Source organism: Passer domesticus, chromosome 11 (assembly GCF_036417665.1).
Source record: "Passer domesticus isolate bPasDom1 chromosome 11, bPasDom1.hap1, whole genome shotgun sequence".
NCBI lineage: Eukaryota > Metazoa > Chordata > Aves > Passeriformes > Passeridae > Passer > Passer domesticus.
Genome location: NC_087484.1, coordinates 8,796,864 through 8,809,992, shown reverse-complemented (window position 1 = coordinate 8,809,992; position 13,129 = coordinate 8,796,864). Strand labels below are relative to the sequence as shown.

The following is a 13,129-nucleotide window of genomic DNA, read 5'->3' as shown; positions in this document are numbered from 1 at the left end:
TGTGGTTATTCTGGAGCGGCGGGGGAAGCGCGGCTGATGGCAAAGTGCCTTTTTGTGTGTTTAATATGCATTTTTTTCCAGCGGTGCATTTTCAGGCGGGTAATTTGCTGTCTTTTCAGACCCCGATCAGTATCATTTCTCCGGCAATGACAGCTTTTATTTGCACTGAAATGAATGCTGCAAAATTTCCAAGAAATAGCCGAGGCCCTGTTGGCTGCCCACCCCCGCAGGGCCGGGGCATGGGCACCCACCCCTGCAGCCCCCTGCCCACAGCCCCGCTTGGCAGCAGAGCCCTGGGGTTCTGGGCACATGCATGTGCCAGTTTGCACACCCCGAGTGCACAAGGGTGTGTGCTCCCCTGGCTCCCCCTTCCTGGAGCCCTGTGTGCACATCAGGGTGTCACACCTAGGGGTGGGTATATACACCCACACCAACGTGTGTGCACATACAGACACCCCTTGTGTACAGCCCCCAGCACAGCATCCCCTCCCATGTCCACATGCACACACACTCTCCTCGTTTATGCGTATCCCTGCCTGAACATCTACACACATACACACACACATCCCTCCTTGTGTGCTGGTGGGCCCCCTCCCCACTTTGTATGCCCCCCCAGACCCTGGCATAGCACCCCTGATCCAGAGCACCAGGAGGGTTTGGGGGTCCCCCATTCACCGTGCTCTACCCAGCACAGCCCCGCGGTCGGGGAAATCAAGGCACAGAGGGGGCAGGCACACACGGGTGCTCTCTGTACAGTCCATTCCCTCTGGGCACAGACAGCAATGGGTGGGAGTCTGGAGGCGATGCAGGGGTGTGAATTCAGCTGTTTGTCTGCACCTCTGGCTGTTGGGAAAGAGGAAAATGCTGTTTGTGTAGGTGTGTGCCGCGTGGGCGCTGCGTGCCAGAGCCGGTTTGCGGGAGCCGCGCTGCGGGCGTGCGGCGCTGCCTCTGCTGCGTGTACACACCTGGCTGTGCATGTGCCCGTGTCAGCCCCTGCTCGTGCCACGGCGGGTGTGACAGCGTGTCTGCAGTGGTGCCATGGGCACACGTGTCCATGTCCGTGCGTGGGCATCTCTGAGTGGGACAGCAGCCCTGGATGAGCCCAGGCACACGTGGCCCAGGTGTGACACAAACGGTGTCACAGAGTGCTCGTGCTCATGCTCACCCCTTCAATACTGTGGGGTGCTGCATGGTGCTGAGCCTGGAGTCCCATGCAGCCCTAGCCCCAGAACCCCACCTGCAGAGGTGCTGGTGCCTGGCATGGCCAAGGTTAACTCTGCTGGAGCCCATGGGCACAGTGAGGGGAAGCTTTAATTTAATGAAGTGTGAGGCTTTTTATGGGCTTTTAATTACGTGGTGATAATTAACATTATAGGCCTCCGGGTCCCTCTGGTGCCAGGCTGTCCTGTGCCAGCTTCCAACTGTTTGTAAATAAATCCCGTGGGATGCGTGGTGCTCGCCCCAGGGCACCCAGCTCCTGCAGCAGAGAGCAAAGCCAGCCCCTCCTCCCCAGCCAGGGCACAATCCACTGCAAAATGTGGGTCTCCACCATTTTTGCTCCCAGCTGCACCCAACCACCTGGGTTTTGTCAGCCCTCTGCCTGACCAGAGCTGCCAGCCAGCAGTGCCAGGTTTGGTGAGAGCAGGCACAGGCAGCAGTGCCACACTTGTCACTCTGCTGGAGCTCAGCCTGGCTGGGAGCACCCCCGTGCTGGGGCTAATAGGAAGCAATCCATCAGGCAGCACTGGGCACACTGCCCACCCGCCAGGCACCCGATGGATTTATTGTCCAGCACCCAGGCAATTTCCTGCCCTCCTCTAATCAATAAGGGAGGGCAGGGGGCAAGGCCAGCTTCCCCCTGCAGGTCATGATGTGTGTGGGAAAATAAAAATGCCCAAAGAAACGGGTCAGGAGACCCAGGTGTGTGGGTAAGGACCCCACCACAAATAATTTCCAAATTTCCTGCCAGCACCAGGGGATCAGCAGCCATAGTGGTGGGGGGGACTACAGATAAAAGCATCTGGATAGCCCCCATCCAACAGCACTGGGGGTATGGAGCAAGATCCAGGGTGCCATACACTGCAGCCATTAGGGCCAGCACCCGACTGCTTCCCCCACCCACCTAGCCTCACACAGGGAGCCCAGGCCTCCTGGCTCCCCTCCCCCACCCTTTCCCATTTAATTTTTCCTAATGAAAGGCAGGAGGATGGCGGGGAGCTGGGGCACCAAGGTCGAGGCTGCCTTTAATCAATCCCCGCTGCTGGCTGGGTGCCCGGAGGAGCTGGCGGAGGAGAGGACGGGGGCTGCGGCAGGGGAGGAAGTACAGAGGGGGTTGCAGAGTGCAACTAAGGGGCTCCCAGCAGACAACTGGGGCACCCAGTGCCTGCCTCCCCCAGGACCCTGCTATGCCCTCCTCCAAAGAAAAGGCACCGTGAATGCACCGTGCTGCCCGTCCAGACCCAGAGCTGTGCCAGGATCCTGCTAGGGCAGCTTTAATCCTCTGCAGGAGACATCCCCAAAAATCAAACCCCCTCCCTGCACCCACCTCTCACTGTGGGGTACCCTCTTTGTCCACCAGGATGGAGACACTGGGGCCATCCTCAGGCTGCTAAAGGCACTGGGCAAAGGAGGGTACAGGGAGCTGAGGGGGACCTGGGGGTCACCTAGAGCTGGGTGCTGGTGACAGCACTCACCCCGTGCACCAGCACGGTGGGGCCCAGCCCGCGGGTGAGCAGCTCCAGCTGGTGCAGGTACAGCGGGTAGAGGCTGGTGTCAGCCGGAGGCCGCGGCAAGTAGAGGAAGCGCACGGCCGGCGCGGGGCTCTGCTCCAGGACCAGTTTGTTGGCAGCGCACACGTACTCATCTGACACTAGGGTGGTGTTGGTCGGGAAGTTCACAACCCCTTCCTCCTCTTCCTCCTCTGGCCCTCCTGGAGGTCCCTGGCAGGTTTGCCAGTGCAGGCGGGTGATGGCATCCCACGGCACCAGCTGGATCTGGGCCTGGATGCGCAGGTCCTTGAGGAGCTGGCGCAGCTTCTCCTCCTGGGCATGGGGCATGGTGCCTGCCTCCACGCAGAGGAAGAGGCGCAGGCGGGCGCGGCGCCAGGCCCGTGCCATGTTGAGGACACAGGCCATCTGCAGCAGGAACAGGCTGCAGGTGTCGGCGTAGCAGGCGCTGTCGGGCCGCAGCAGGTTGACGGGCCAGACGTGGATGGTGGGCGGGGGGCTGGCGGCCCGCCGCAGCTCCCAGGCCTTGTCCAGGCTCTCCAGCTGCCGGGCCAGCAGCACATTGCGGAGCATCTTCAGGGCATCAGCCACAATGCCCACGTACTCCCGGGCTGACAGCTGTTTGGGAGTGGTGGGTGCCCGCAGCGGGGGGAAGCCCAGGGGGATCTCCTCACGGGCGCTGGTGAAGGCGGGGTGCCGGGCTAGACCATCCTGCGGTGCCTCGTCGTCGTAGAAACCCAGCACCAGGGTGTTGGGGCGCATCCCACCTGCCAGAGAGAGCACATCAGCCCAGCTGAGCAGAGGCAGAGGGCTCCACCAGCCCTCCTGGCACTGCAGGCGTCAACAAGCCACAGCTTGACTTCGGCATTGCTCACCCTGCCAGTTTCAGACCCCTCAGGATCACACCCAGATAGCTCCAAGACCTGACTCGATTTTTGCACTGCCCACTCAATACCTCTCCCACTTGGCTTTGGGACTGCCCACACTGGTTGCTTCCAAACCCCTCAGAACATCTCATCTGGGTGTCTTTGAGCCCCTCAATACTGACAGCAGTGATGCTTCCGAACCCCAAAAATGCCTACAGCTCGTCCCAGATGCTTCCAAGAGCAAACTTGGCTCTGGCATCGACCATCCAGGTTCCTCCAAACCCCTTGGCACTTCTCAACCCACAGGGACAGCAGGATGGACCCTCACTCATGTCCAGACCAGGCACCACTTACCAAGGCCAGAGGTGAAGAGGAGCTGCCGGACACCGTGCCGTACCGAGGGTGCAAGGGTGAGGCTGACAAAGGCCTTGACATTCAGTTTGTCCACCAAGCTGAGCCACGAGTCCTGCTGGGGCTGCAGCGGATCTGAGGGCAGCATGTCTGGGTGGGGGACAAAAGCAGCATCAGTGGGACAGATATCTCATACTGGGGCTAACCCTGGTGTCCACCCCTGCTGCAAAACCCTGTGCCCAGCCCATCACCTGTGAGATGGAGAGGGGGATGTAGGTGCTTACAGAGAGAGATATAAAATTGTACACAAATATGTAAAAAAACCCCAGGCAGCCCCATCCCCACTCCCCAATTTCAGGCCATTAGTCACCACAGCAACAGCAGGGAAGGGGGAACAGAGCCTGTGCATCAGCCATGTCATGTGCCAGGGAGAGCACATGTGTGCAAACCAACACAGATGAGATTGCAAACACCCACAAGACCCCTGGACACACAGCAGCAGGCATGAGGTGAGCAGGGACACATGCACACACGTGTGCAAGGCTGTGCCAAGTGTGTGCCCATGTGTGTGCTGGGTGTGTACAGGCACTAACTTGGCTGGCACAAGCCTCATGTGCATGCCAACAACGACATAGTCAGGAGCCACACGTGCACGTGTAGGGATGGACACTCGTGCACATGCATGTGAAAGTGTGTGTGCACAGGAGGCATGGGACAGACACAACTCACTGATGTCCCCCACAGCAGCCAAGCCCAATGTTGCCACACATGTGCCCAAAATATGCTGACATTCCCCAGCCATCAACTGGTCAGCAGTGTCAACCCAAGAAGCCCAGGAGTCCTCTGGCACCACAGCAAAGTGCAGAAGCCATTAGCACAGGAGACAGTGCAGATCCTCACCCAAGTCCTGCAGCTCCACATGGCCCAGGACGTAGAGGCCACTCTTCTTGAGGTCATTGACAAAGTCGATGAGGCGGGCGCTGCCTCGCGGGTTCTGCACCATCAGCAGCATCTGCGGGCGCCAGAACTTGACATGGTCCTTCCGCACATCCAGCATCAGCAGGTACTTCCGCACCTGGAGGATGGAGGGAGGGAGGGAAACAGGTGAGCAACCCTTTTTGTTTCACCAAACCACCCCCTGGGGATGCCAGTCCTGAGGACATGCTGCCCAGGACACAGCTGAGCTGCCACGGGGACACCAGCTTTCCACTCCATAAGGGGACAACAGGAGGACAGCACTTGCCTGATGAAAGATGAGGGCCTGGCTGATGTAGCCCCAGGTGCTGCTGGGTGAGAGGTAGTGAAGGGCAAGGAGGAGGAGGAGGAGGAAGCCCAGGCTCGCCGAGGCCGACACAGGGCTGATGAGGAACATCATGACGCAGCAGCCGGCGATGCCCAGCAGGCACGTGTGCCAGGTGAAGTACCGGAAAGTGGGCCTGCAGCAGGGAGGAGGGGACACCTGCCATCATGTGGTGCCCATGCTGCCTGTGGGGAGGGCACAGCAAGGGGAGCTGTGCCAAACAGCCACACCACCCACCCCCAGTGATTCCGCTGTGCCAGCCCGGCGCGTGTCTCCTCCATGTGCCTGGAGGAGAAGTTATGGAGGGGAGATGGTATCTCCCAGGGCAGTGGGCAGCCTGTTGCTGCCAGCCCTGGGCAAACAGGGCAATGATGGTCATGGGGCTGGCACTGTCCTGGAACACCCAGGTAGTGCATGGCAGCACTGCCAGCCACAGTGCCTGCTCATTCTGGTGCAGGGAGGCAGAGGCGGGGAGGCGAGAAGCTGTTATTTTCTCTAATTGCTGTTTTTCCTGAAAGGTAATTAAAATCCTTTTCCACTGTGCTTGATGCAGACCTCAGTGAGGGAAGGGGGGAGGCATCACATGTGGCGTGGGTGAGGGTCCTGTTGCTACCCATGCCAGCAGGCTCCCCCCAGGCACTGATCCTGCCCCACTCCCTGCCAAGCCAAGGAAGCAGCTGGGCAGGGCAGGGACCAAGCCACAGCCTGGCACAGGCTGCAGCTTTCCTTTGGGAATGGAACCTCTGGGGGACTCCCAAGCAGTGCCACCCAGCCCTACTTGTGCAACACCTCTGTCCACCTGGGGGACTCTCCCTGCTCTGGAGTCAGCATCCTGCACTGAGAGCAGTGGGCATCACCCAGGAGGAAGATCAGGCTCCCCCTGCACCCCAGATTTGGGCAGGGGTGCAGGTACTCTGCCTCACACCAGAGTACCCCACACCCTGCAGCAGAGGCTGGACCTGACTGCTACACATACTCCTTCTTCCTGGAAGATATTTTCTCCTCCTCCCACCAGAATCCTCCTTCCTCCCTCCCCCTTCCCCGTTAGTTTAATTAGTGCTAATGGAAAGTGGGCTCCATCACTGCTTGGCAAACTGCCCGGGGGAAGCCGGCCGGGCCCAGGCTATAAATTACCTCTGGAAAGCCTCAGGGGAGGGGGCGGGTGGTACCCAGTGGTGCTGGATTTATCCGTACCCACTCAGCAAAGCAGTGCCAGTGCACGAGAACTGTGCCAAGCCAGTGCCATTCCAGGACCTGTCCCCTTCTCTCTCCCCGGGGACAGGGGTGTCTTTGTCCCTCTAATGCCCAGGAGAGGGGCATTCAGCATCTCTGCCCACCACCTCATCATAAATCTCAGGCACAGGGGTGGCAGGGGAATCACAGATAGAAGAATGGAGGGATGGGTGAGTGCCAAGCATCTCAGCACGCCTCTCTCTCATGTGGCAGTGGGTACCTGAAGTTGGGGGCCGAGGCCCATTCCAGTGCCAGGCAGGCCAGGTTGACAGTGGCATAAACCAGGAGGAAGAAGATTGTCACGACACTTGCGATGGTGTTGAGCTTCCCAGAAAAGAGCACAACCTGCAGAGAGCACAGGGTGAATGCACACCCTGGGATGGCACGTCAGGCATGTGCCCAAGCCAACCCTGTCCACTGGGGGTGTATCCTGGGGGTATGATGGGTAAGGGTACAGACAGGAATCCCTTTCCCTTTTTGTGATTTATCCTTAATTTATGGGATACCTCCCGCCTCAGGGAGGGAAGGGCAGAGGGGTTGGGAGAGGAATTCCACAGGGCAGGGGGACGTGCCAGGCTCCACAACACCCAGCCCAGGTGAACAACCAACCTTCACCCAGCGAGGCCAGGAAAGAAGCATCGCTGACAAACTCACCTGCACCACCAGCCAGGAGAGGATCACTGCCATCACTGGGTTCCCACTGGCAGATGTCTTCTTGGCCAGCGCCAGTGCCCGGCCTGCAAGGCAAAGCAGGGAGGCTGGGCTGGGACACCCCAGGAGGCAGCCACAGGTTCAACCACCAGCCAGGAGTCCCATCCCCACCCTGAGTGCTGGGGCGGGGGCAAATTCCAGGACATGCAGGTGACCCAAATGGGCACACACCAACCCACAAACCATCACCTCCACACCAAGAAGGGAGTTCCCTGGTGTCAGGGCTGGTCCCCAGCAGGGACAACCTGCTGAGTGGGCTCCAACAAGTGCCAGTGCATTCTGGGCACTCACCAAAGAGATCATCCCGGGCCAGAGCGTACAGGATGCGGGATGCCCCGATGAGGTTGCTCATGGCTGCAGAGAGAGTGGCAGCATAGATGCCCACAGTGACCAGCGGTGGGAAGATACTGATGTCACGCAAGAAGCCGTAGTCTTTCTGCAGGAGGGTCCTGGAGAGGGACACAGACACACTGGCATCTGCCTTGCGCCAGGCCAGCATGCCCTGGCAGCTGGCACACCCTGGCATGCAGAGAGGTGGCCATACCTGTTGCAGGTGGCACACATGAGGAAAGCCAGCAGGTTGTAGACGAGGTAGGTGAAGAGCACAGCAGAGATGGTGCCCCGTGGGATGGAGTAGCTCGGGCGCTTCAGGTCCCCTGTGGGCAGGAGCAGGCAGCATTAGTGCCCATAGGCACAGCACACCCTTGATCTCTCCCAGTTCCTGTTCCTGGTGCCACCCTGCCAGGCACCTCCCGTCCGTACCTGACATGTTGGAGCCTGCCATGATGCCAGTGCAGCCGTTGAACATCACTGCAAAGACGGAGCTGAAGCTCATCATCTGCCCAGTGGTGTAGTCCACCCTATACTCACCTGCAGGACAAACGGGCAGGGGCTGTGACAGGCTGTCCAGGGCGGCACAGCCCCACCACAGGCCCTCTCCCCTATGTCCCCACACACAAGCAACAGGAGAAACCACCCCACAGCACCTGCTTTGTGCCCAGAAGCTGCCCCCACCCCTGAGCAAGCCCCATGTGATGTGGCAGTGCCAGTGGGCACGGCAGGCAGGGTGGGAGAAGCCTCTCCTCACCGCCCAGGTTGTCTCGCAGGGTGCTGAGGGAGAAGCCGGTGAAGAAGCCATTATCAGTCTCAGTGCCATTGGCGTTGGGCAGGCGGATGGGCACCTTCAGGGGCCGTGTGGCAAAGAAGCTGACGAGGATGGTGCCCAGGACAGCTGCAACGATGAGGAAGATGAGGAAGGTGGCCTTGGCGTAGATGGAGGCACCGACGAGGCACACAAGGAGGCAGAGTGCCAGCAGCACAGTGCCGTAGAGCAGCTCGTACCAGTAGCTCTGGGGCAGGACGTGGACGCCTGTGCCCGCTTCTTGCCCTGGGCAGAGACAAGTCAGGATCAGCAAAGCTCGGAGGGGGCGTCACTGGGAGCTGAGAGCTACTAGCATTGTGCCATGCATGATGGGCACCAACTCACTGGCCAGAGGGCTGGGTAAGCCATGGCTGGCTCCCCTGGGCATGATGCTTGGCATGCCTGGCACAGCGCTAGTGCTGCTCAGGTAAGGGACACCTGCTGTCCCCTGCCACCACGCAGGGCGGTACTCACCAGGCGGGATCCCAAAGCTGTCCACCACTGCCTCCACCAGCCCCAGCACATAGAGGGCACTGCCACACACATTGGCCAGAAAAAACATGATCCCGATGCTGCCCCCAAACTCCGGGCCCAAGGCACGGCTGATCATATCTTGCTGGAGTCAAGGGAAGATGTCAGCAGCACAAACCACCATCAGATGCTCCCACCCCTCTCTCCCAGGCCAACAGGGTCCCAGCCTCAGCATGGCACCCCAAGGCCACTGGGTAGTCACTCAACTTTGTCCCACATGCTCTGTCCCAGCAGCACCCACAGCAAAGGATACAGTAGGCTCCTCCAGCATCCAGTGCCCCGTTGGTGGCAATGGCACACACAGACAGCACCGTCATGCCAATGATGAAGTATGCCACTGCAAACATGGCCAGGGCCTGGTACAATCCAGCATGACCCACCACGAACCCTGCCGAGGATGGGAGAGGCCAGCATGTCCATTAGCTGAGCGTGGACAGAGTCCCTGGGCACTGCCACCACACAGACCTCACCCCACTGAGGCATGTGCCCACTCCCATCCCTGTGCCCACAGCTCCCCCCAGGACCTGCCAGCCCCTTCTGTTCCAGGATGAAGATGCTTCCACCTCCCACCCACAGCAGCACACACCAGTGTCTCCCGCCCTCAGGGTATCTCCATTTTCCACCCATGTCTGGCCCAGGTGTGCCCAAAACCCAAACAAACAGGGAAGGAGCTCTGGTGCTGGGACCCCTGTGCCCTGCTGCCACTCTTGTTCCCCAGAGCGGGGAGTCAGGAGCTCTCCACATTGCTGCCCCGCTTGCCTACAGCACAGCAGGAAGTAGAGGCAGCCCGGGTGTCCCTGCCAGGCACCGCTCCCAGCGGGGTGGGTGGATGGGTGTTCCCGCAGAGGGAGCCCAGAGCCCCCCCGGCCGTGCCCGGGTGACGGCAGCGATGCCGGCTGGCGGCAGCGCGGGCAGGAAGGGGATGCGGCGGCTGAGGGCGATGCCCTATCGCGGCCACAGGCCAGGCCGCGGCTGTGCCCGCGGCAGAGCACGGGGGGTGACCGGGGCACCGGCACCGCAAGGAGCCCTTGGGGCTTTGAGGGCACCCGCTGCGGTCCCCAGAGAGCCGGAGGGCACCCGAGTGCCAAATGTAAGGGTGGGTGGGGGTGTTGGTGGAAATAAAGGGATGCCCCAAAAGCACCGCGGGCCTGAGCAGGAGGGGCTGCTAACCCAGGAGATCTGGGGAGCGTGTGAGGTGTGGGGGAAGCGGGAGCTGACAGGGAGAGCCTTGGCCCCCCAGAGCAGGAAAGTTCCTCTTCCTGGCAGCTTTCCTTCCCCTCCACCCGACACTCCCCTACAGCCCCGCGGTCCCCGGGGTAACACAGCCCCGGGCGGGGGGCCAGGCCAGGCAGGGAGAGGCCGGTGCCGCTGTGGGGCTGGGGAGTCAGAGCCTCTATGAAGTCTCCAAGCAGGGGAGAGGGAAAGGGGTGAATGATGACAGGGGAGCGCCGTGCCCCCATCCTGCGGGGTCTCCCAGACAGGGGAATGGTCTCAAGCCCCCCCACGGCCCGGCGGGCCCCCCGGGCACGCAGCCAACTCCCGCCCCGGGCTTTCCGTGGGCGGAAAGCGAAAGAGGAAAAGCTTTTCCCGTTCCCGGACCAAGAGCAAACACTGCCCGCCCCCACCTGCCCAGGGCCACGCTGGGGCACCTATTCCTTCAGGGCCCCCAAAAGGCTGCCAGCTGCCCCGGCCCGTGCCCATCCTGCCCCCCTGTCACAATAACAGACTCATAACCAAACTGGGGGCAGACTGGGAAACAACGTGTGCCCTTTGCGCACACACAGAGGGGCAGCTGAGTATCCGCTGGGGGACACCAGGGTTCTGCCCTTGGGACACGGAATGGGATGCAGGAGAGAACTGAGGTGCTGGAGCCTGCCACTGGAGGATGCCCGAGGAGCAGTCGGGTCCCAGCACTAGGGGACAGGTGGGCATGAAGGCACTGGAATCCCGTTTAGGGAAGGCACGGGTAAGACCCAGGATTCCACTCGTGGAACACCAGGGTTTTGAACTAGGGTCCCTTACGCAGGTCCCTAAGGTCCTAACTGGGTTTCTGTAGTGCAGGTTCCTGTCGCTGGGTCCTGAGACCCGAGCCCCCAGCCTAGTGGGGTCAGGTGGGGACACACAGCACTGGGACCCCAGCCCGGGCCGGAACTGAGCAGGCAGGGGAAAGGCACGGGGGCCCCTAGACTGAGGGCACTGGGGAGCACTGGGGGGGAGCACTGGGACTGCAGCACAGACGGAGGCCCAGGAGAGGGCACTGGGAGGGCACTGGCGACCCAGACTGGGTGGCTCGGGGCTCCAGAGGCGGGGGCCCCGGGATTAGACGGGGGCCGGGCTGGGGGCACCAGGCGGAGCTGGTGACTCTCGAGGGGCCCCGGGCCGCGGCCGGGAGCGGGGGATGCCCCGGGGGCGGCGGCACTCACCGAGGCGCAGGAAGAGGACGACGCTAAACATGGAGAGCAGCGTGGGCACCACAACGCCCAGGAATGTGGGCAGCTTGCGGGGGGCGGCGGCGGCCCGGCCGCGCTCCCGGCCCCGCTCCTCCTCGGCCGAGCCGCCGCACAGGCGGTACGTGAGCAGCGCGCTGCGCTCCGAGCTCGCCATGGCCCGGCCCGGCCCGGCTCGGGCCCCGCCGATCCCGACAAGCGTCCGGCCCCGGCCCCGGCCCCAGCCCCGGCGGCCCCGCCCGCCGACCCGGTCCCGACCCGCCGGGCCCCGCCCCACACACGGCCCCGCCCACGACCCTCCGCGCAGCCACGCCCACGACCGCTCCCTTCGATAAGCCCCGCCCCTCATTAGCCCACCATCGAGGCCCCGCCCACCCTGCACTCTGGTCCCGCCCCCTCCCTGCCCCGCCCCCAGCCCCCCGCCCTTGTCACGGCCCCTGTCCCAAAATGCTCTCCCACAGCACCCCAAGCCCCACCCCAGCACCCCACAGTGACTTCCTCCGCAGCCCGAGTCACTCTACACCCACTGCCCTCCGCCCTTCCGGGGGCTCCCCGCTCTGGTACCCGGCACTGTCCCCCACTCGCCTCCTCCGAACTCGCCCCACTCCTCTCGCACCCCAAAACCCGCCCCCGCGTCGCCACGCGCCCCCTGTCCCCGACCCCCCAGTGGCCAGCACCTGATCCCGACTCGTGTAGCCCCGGGCACCCCCGGAGCTCCGGTGCAGCCCCCGCCGATGTCCGCTCCCCCGCCCCGCGGCGCTGCCGGCCGGGCTCGGCTGCCCGCGCCAATTACCGGACAATTGGGGCCCCGGGGGCAGCGTCCCCCCCTGCCCGCTGCCAGGGCTGGGATCTGCCCGGGCCCCGGGGTCCCACTGCCGCCGCCGCCCGGGGCGGCCGAGCGCCTCGCCAATTAGGTTAATGGGGTTGGCACCGGCACCGGGAGCGGGGGGCACGGTGCGGCCGGGGGCGAGCACCGCTCCGGCCTCGAGCACCCGCGGGGGCGCCGGCTGCGGTCAGCAGAGCGATCGGACCCCCGCGTGTCACCGCTGCGGGGGGATCCGTGCGGGACACGGGAGAGCGCTCCCCTGCGTGCGCGGCGCCGTGTCCCCCCACTCGGCCCCGCCGTCCCCCGTGGGGCGAGGCACGGCGTGCCCCCGCGGCCGAGGTGGGAGCCCGCGCGGCCGGGGCTTTCATCTGCGGCGGGCCTGTCGCCGTGCCAGCCGCGGGCAGCCCGTGCCTTTGATGTGCCACTGAGGCGGCATTGTCCGCGCCCCGCTGGCACCATCGCGGCCGGGAGGAGCGGGGGAGCCCGGGCACGGAGCCGCTCCTGCCCCTAATGGGGACGGGCACCCCCCGGACTCGAAGTGGGGATGGGGACACGGGCACCTGCTGCACTTACGGGGGGTGTGGGTACCCTCTAGGGAGTACAGAGGTTTGAGCACGGACACCCCATGTTCCCCAGCAGACATGAGGGCACGGACACCCCCTACCCCTAGCAAAGACAAAGGGCACCCATCTTTCCCCTGAACAAAGATGGGCACCCCACAAATGGACATAGGACCCAGAAACCCCAGTTCCTTTTACAGAGACAGAGGCAGGGGCACGGGCATCTGCTGCACCCCGAAGAAGTGATGGAGATGCAGCTGCACTCTTTCACCAAAGGAGCTGAGGCTGGGCTCGTGGGCACAGGAGGGGGGCAACTAGGGCAAGGCAGTGGCACCCCAAAACGTGGTGCCAGCGACCAGCCGAGCGGCAGGCACGTAGCAGACTGTCCAGCTGGGCTGGTGAGTGCAGACCTCCCATCCCTGGTGCCAAAGCTGTCC

At 62.9% G+C, this 13,129-nt stretch overlaps 1 protein-coding gene across 2 annotated transcripts; it reads right to left on the bottom strand.

Moving 5' to 3' along the window:
* Nucleotides 1-1,326: 1,326 nt before the first annotated feature.
* SLC12A9 (solute carrier family 12 member 9) lies at nucleotides 1,327-12,385 on the bottom strand. Of its 2 annotated transcripts, none has more exons than XM_064385518.1 (13): nucleotides 11,984-12,385; nucleotides 9,113-9,247; nucleotides 8,803-8,940; nucleotides 8,275-8,574; nucleotides 7,950-8,057; nucleotides 7,732-7,843; nucleotides 7,479-7,636; nucleotides 7,131-7,213; nucleotides 6,697-6,821; nucleotides 5,187-5,379; nucleotides 4,844-5,018; nucleotides 3,947-4,093; nucleotides 1,327-3,493 (listed from the first exon to the last, which is right to left on the bottom strand). In XM_064385518.1, the coding sequence occupies exons 2-13, from the start codon at nucleotides 9,204-9,206 to the stop codon at nucleotides 2,664-2,666; spliced, it is 2,463 nt and encodes an 820-aa protein (XP_064241588.1). In that variant the 5' UTR covers nucleotides 9,207-9,247; nucleotides 11,984-12,385; the 3' UTR covers nucleotides 1,327-2,663. The 2 variants fall into 2 exon arrangements, with proteins under 2 accessions (XP_064241588.1, XP_064241587.1); XM_064385517.1 differs by lacking the exon at nucleotides 11,984-12,385 and adding an exon at nucleotides 11,283-11,540.
* Between the last annotated feature and the right edge of the window lie 744 nt (nucleotides 12,386-13,129).

Coding starts and splice junctions, on each gene's coding strand:
- SLC12A9 (XM_064385517.1), bottom strand. CDS start 11,463: ATGGCGAGCTCGGAGCGCAGCGCGCTGCTCACGTACCGCCTGTGCGGC. Junction 7,844..7,949: donor GGCAGGCTCCAACATGTCAG/GTACGGACGGGA, acceptor TCCTGCCCACAG/GGGACCTGAAGCGCCCGAGC. Junction 6,822..7,130: donor TCTCCTGGCTGGTGGTGCAG/GTGAGTTTGTCA, acceptor TGCTCTCTGCAG/GTTGTGCTCTTTTCTGGGAA.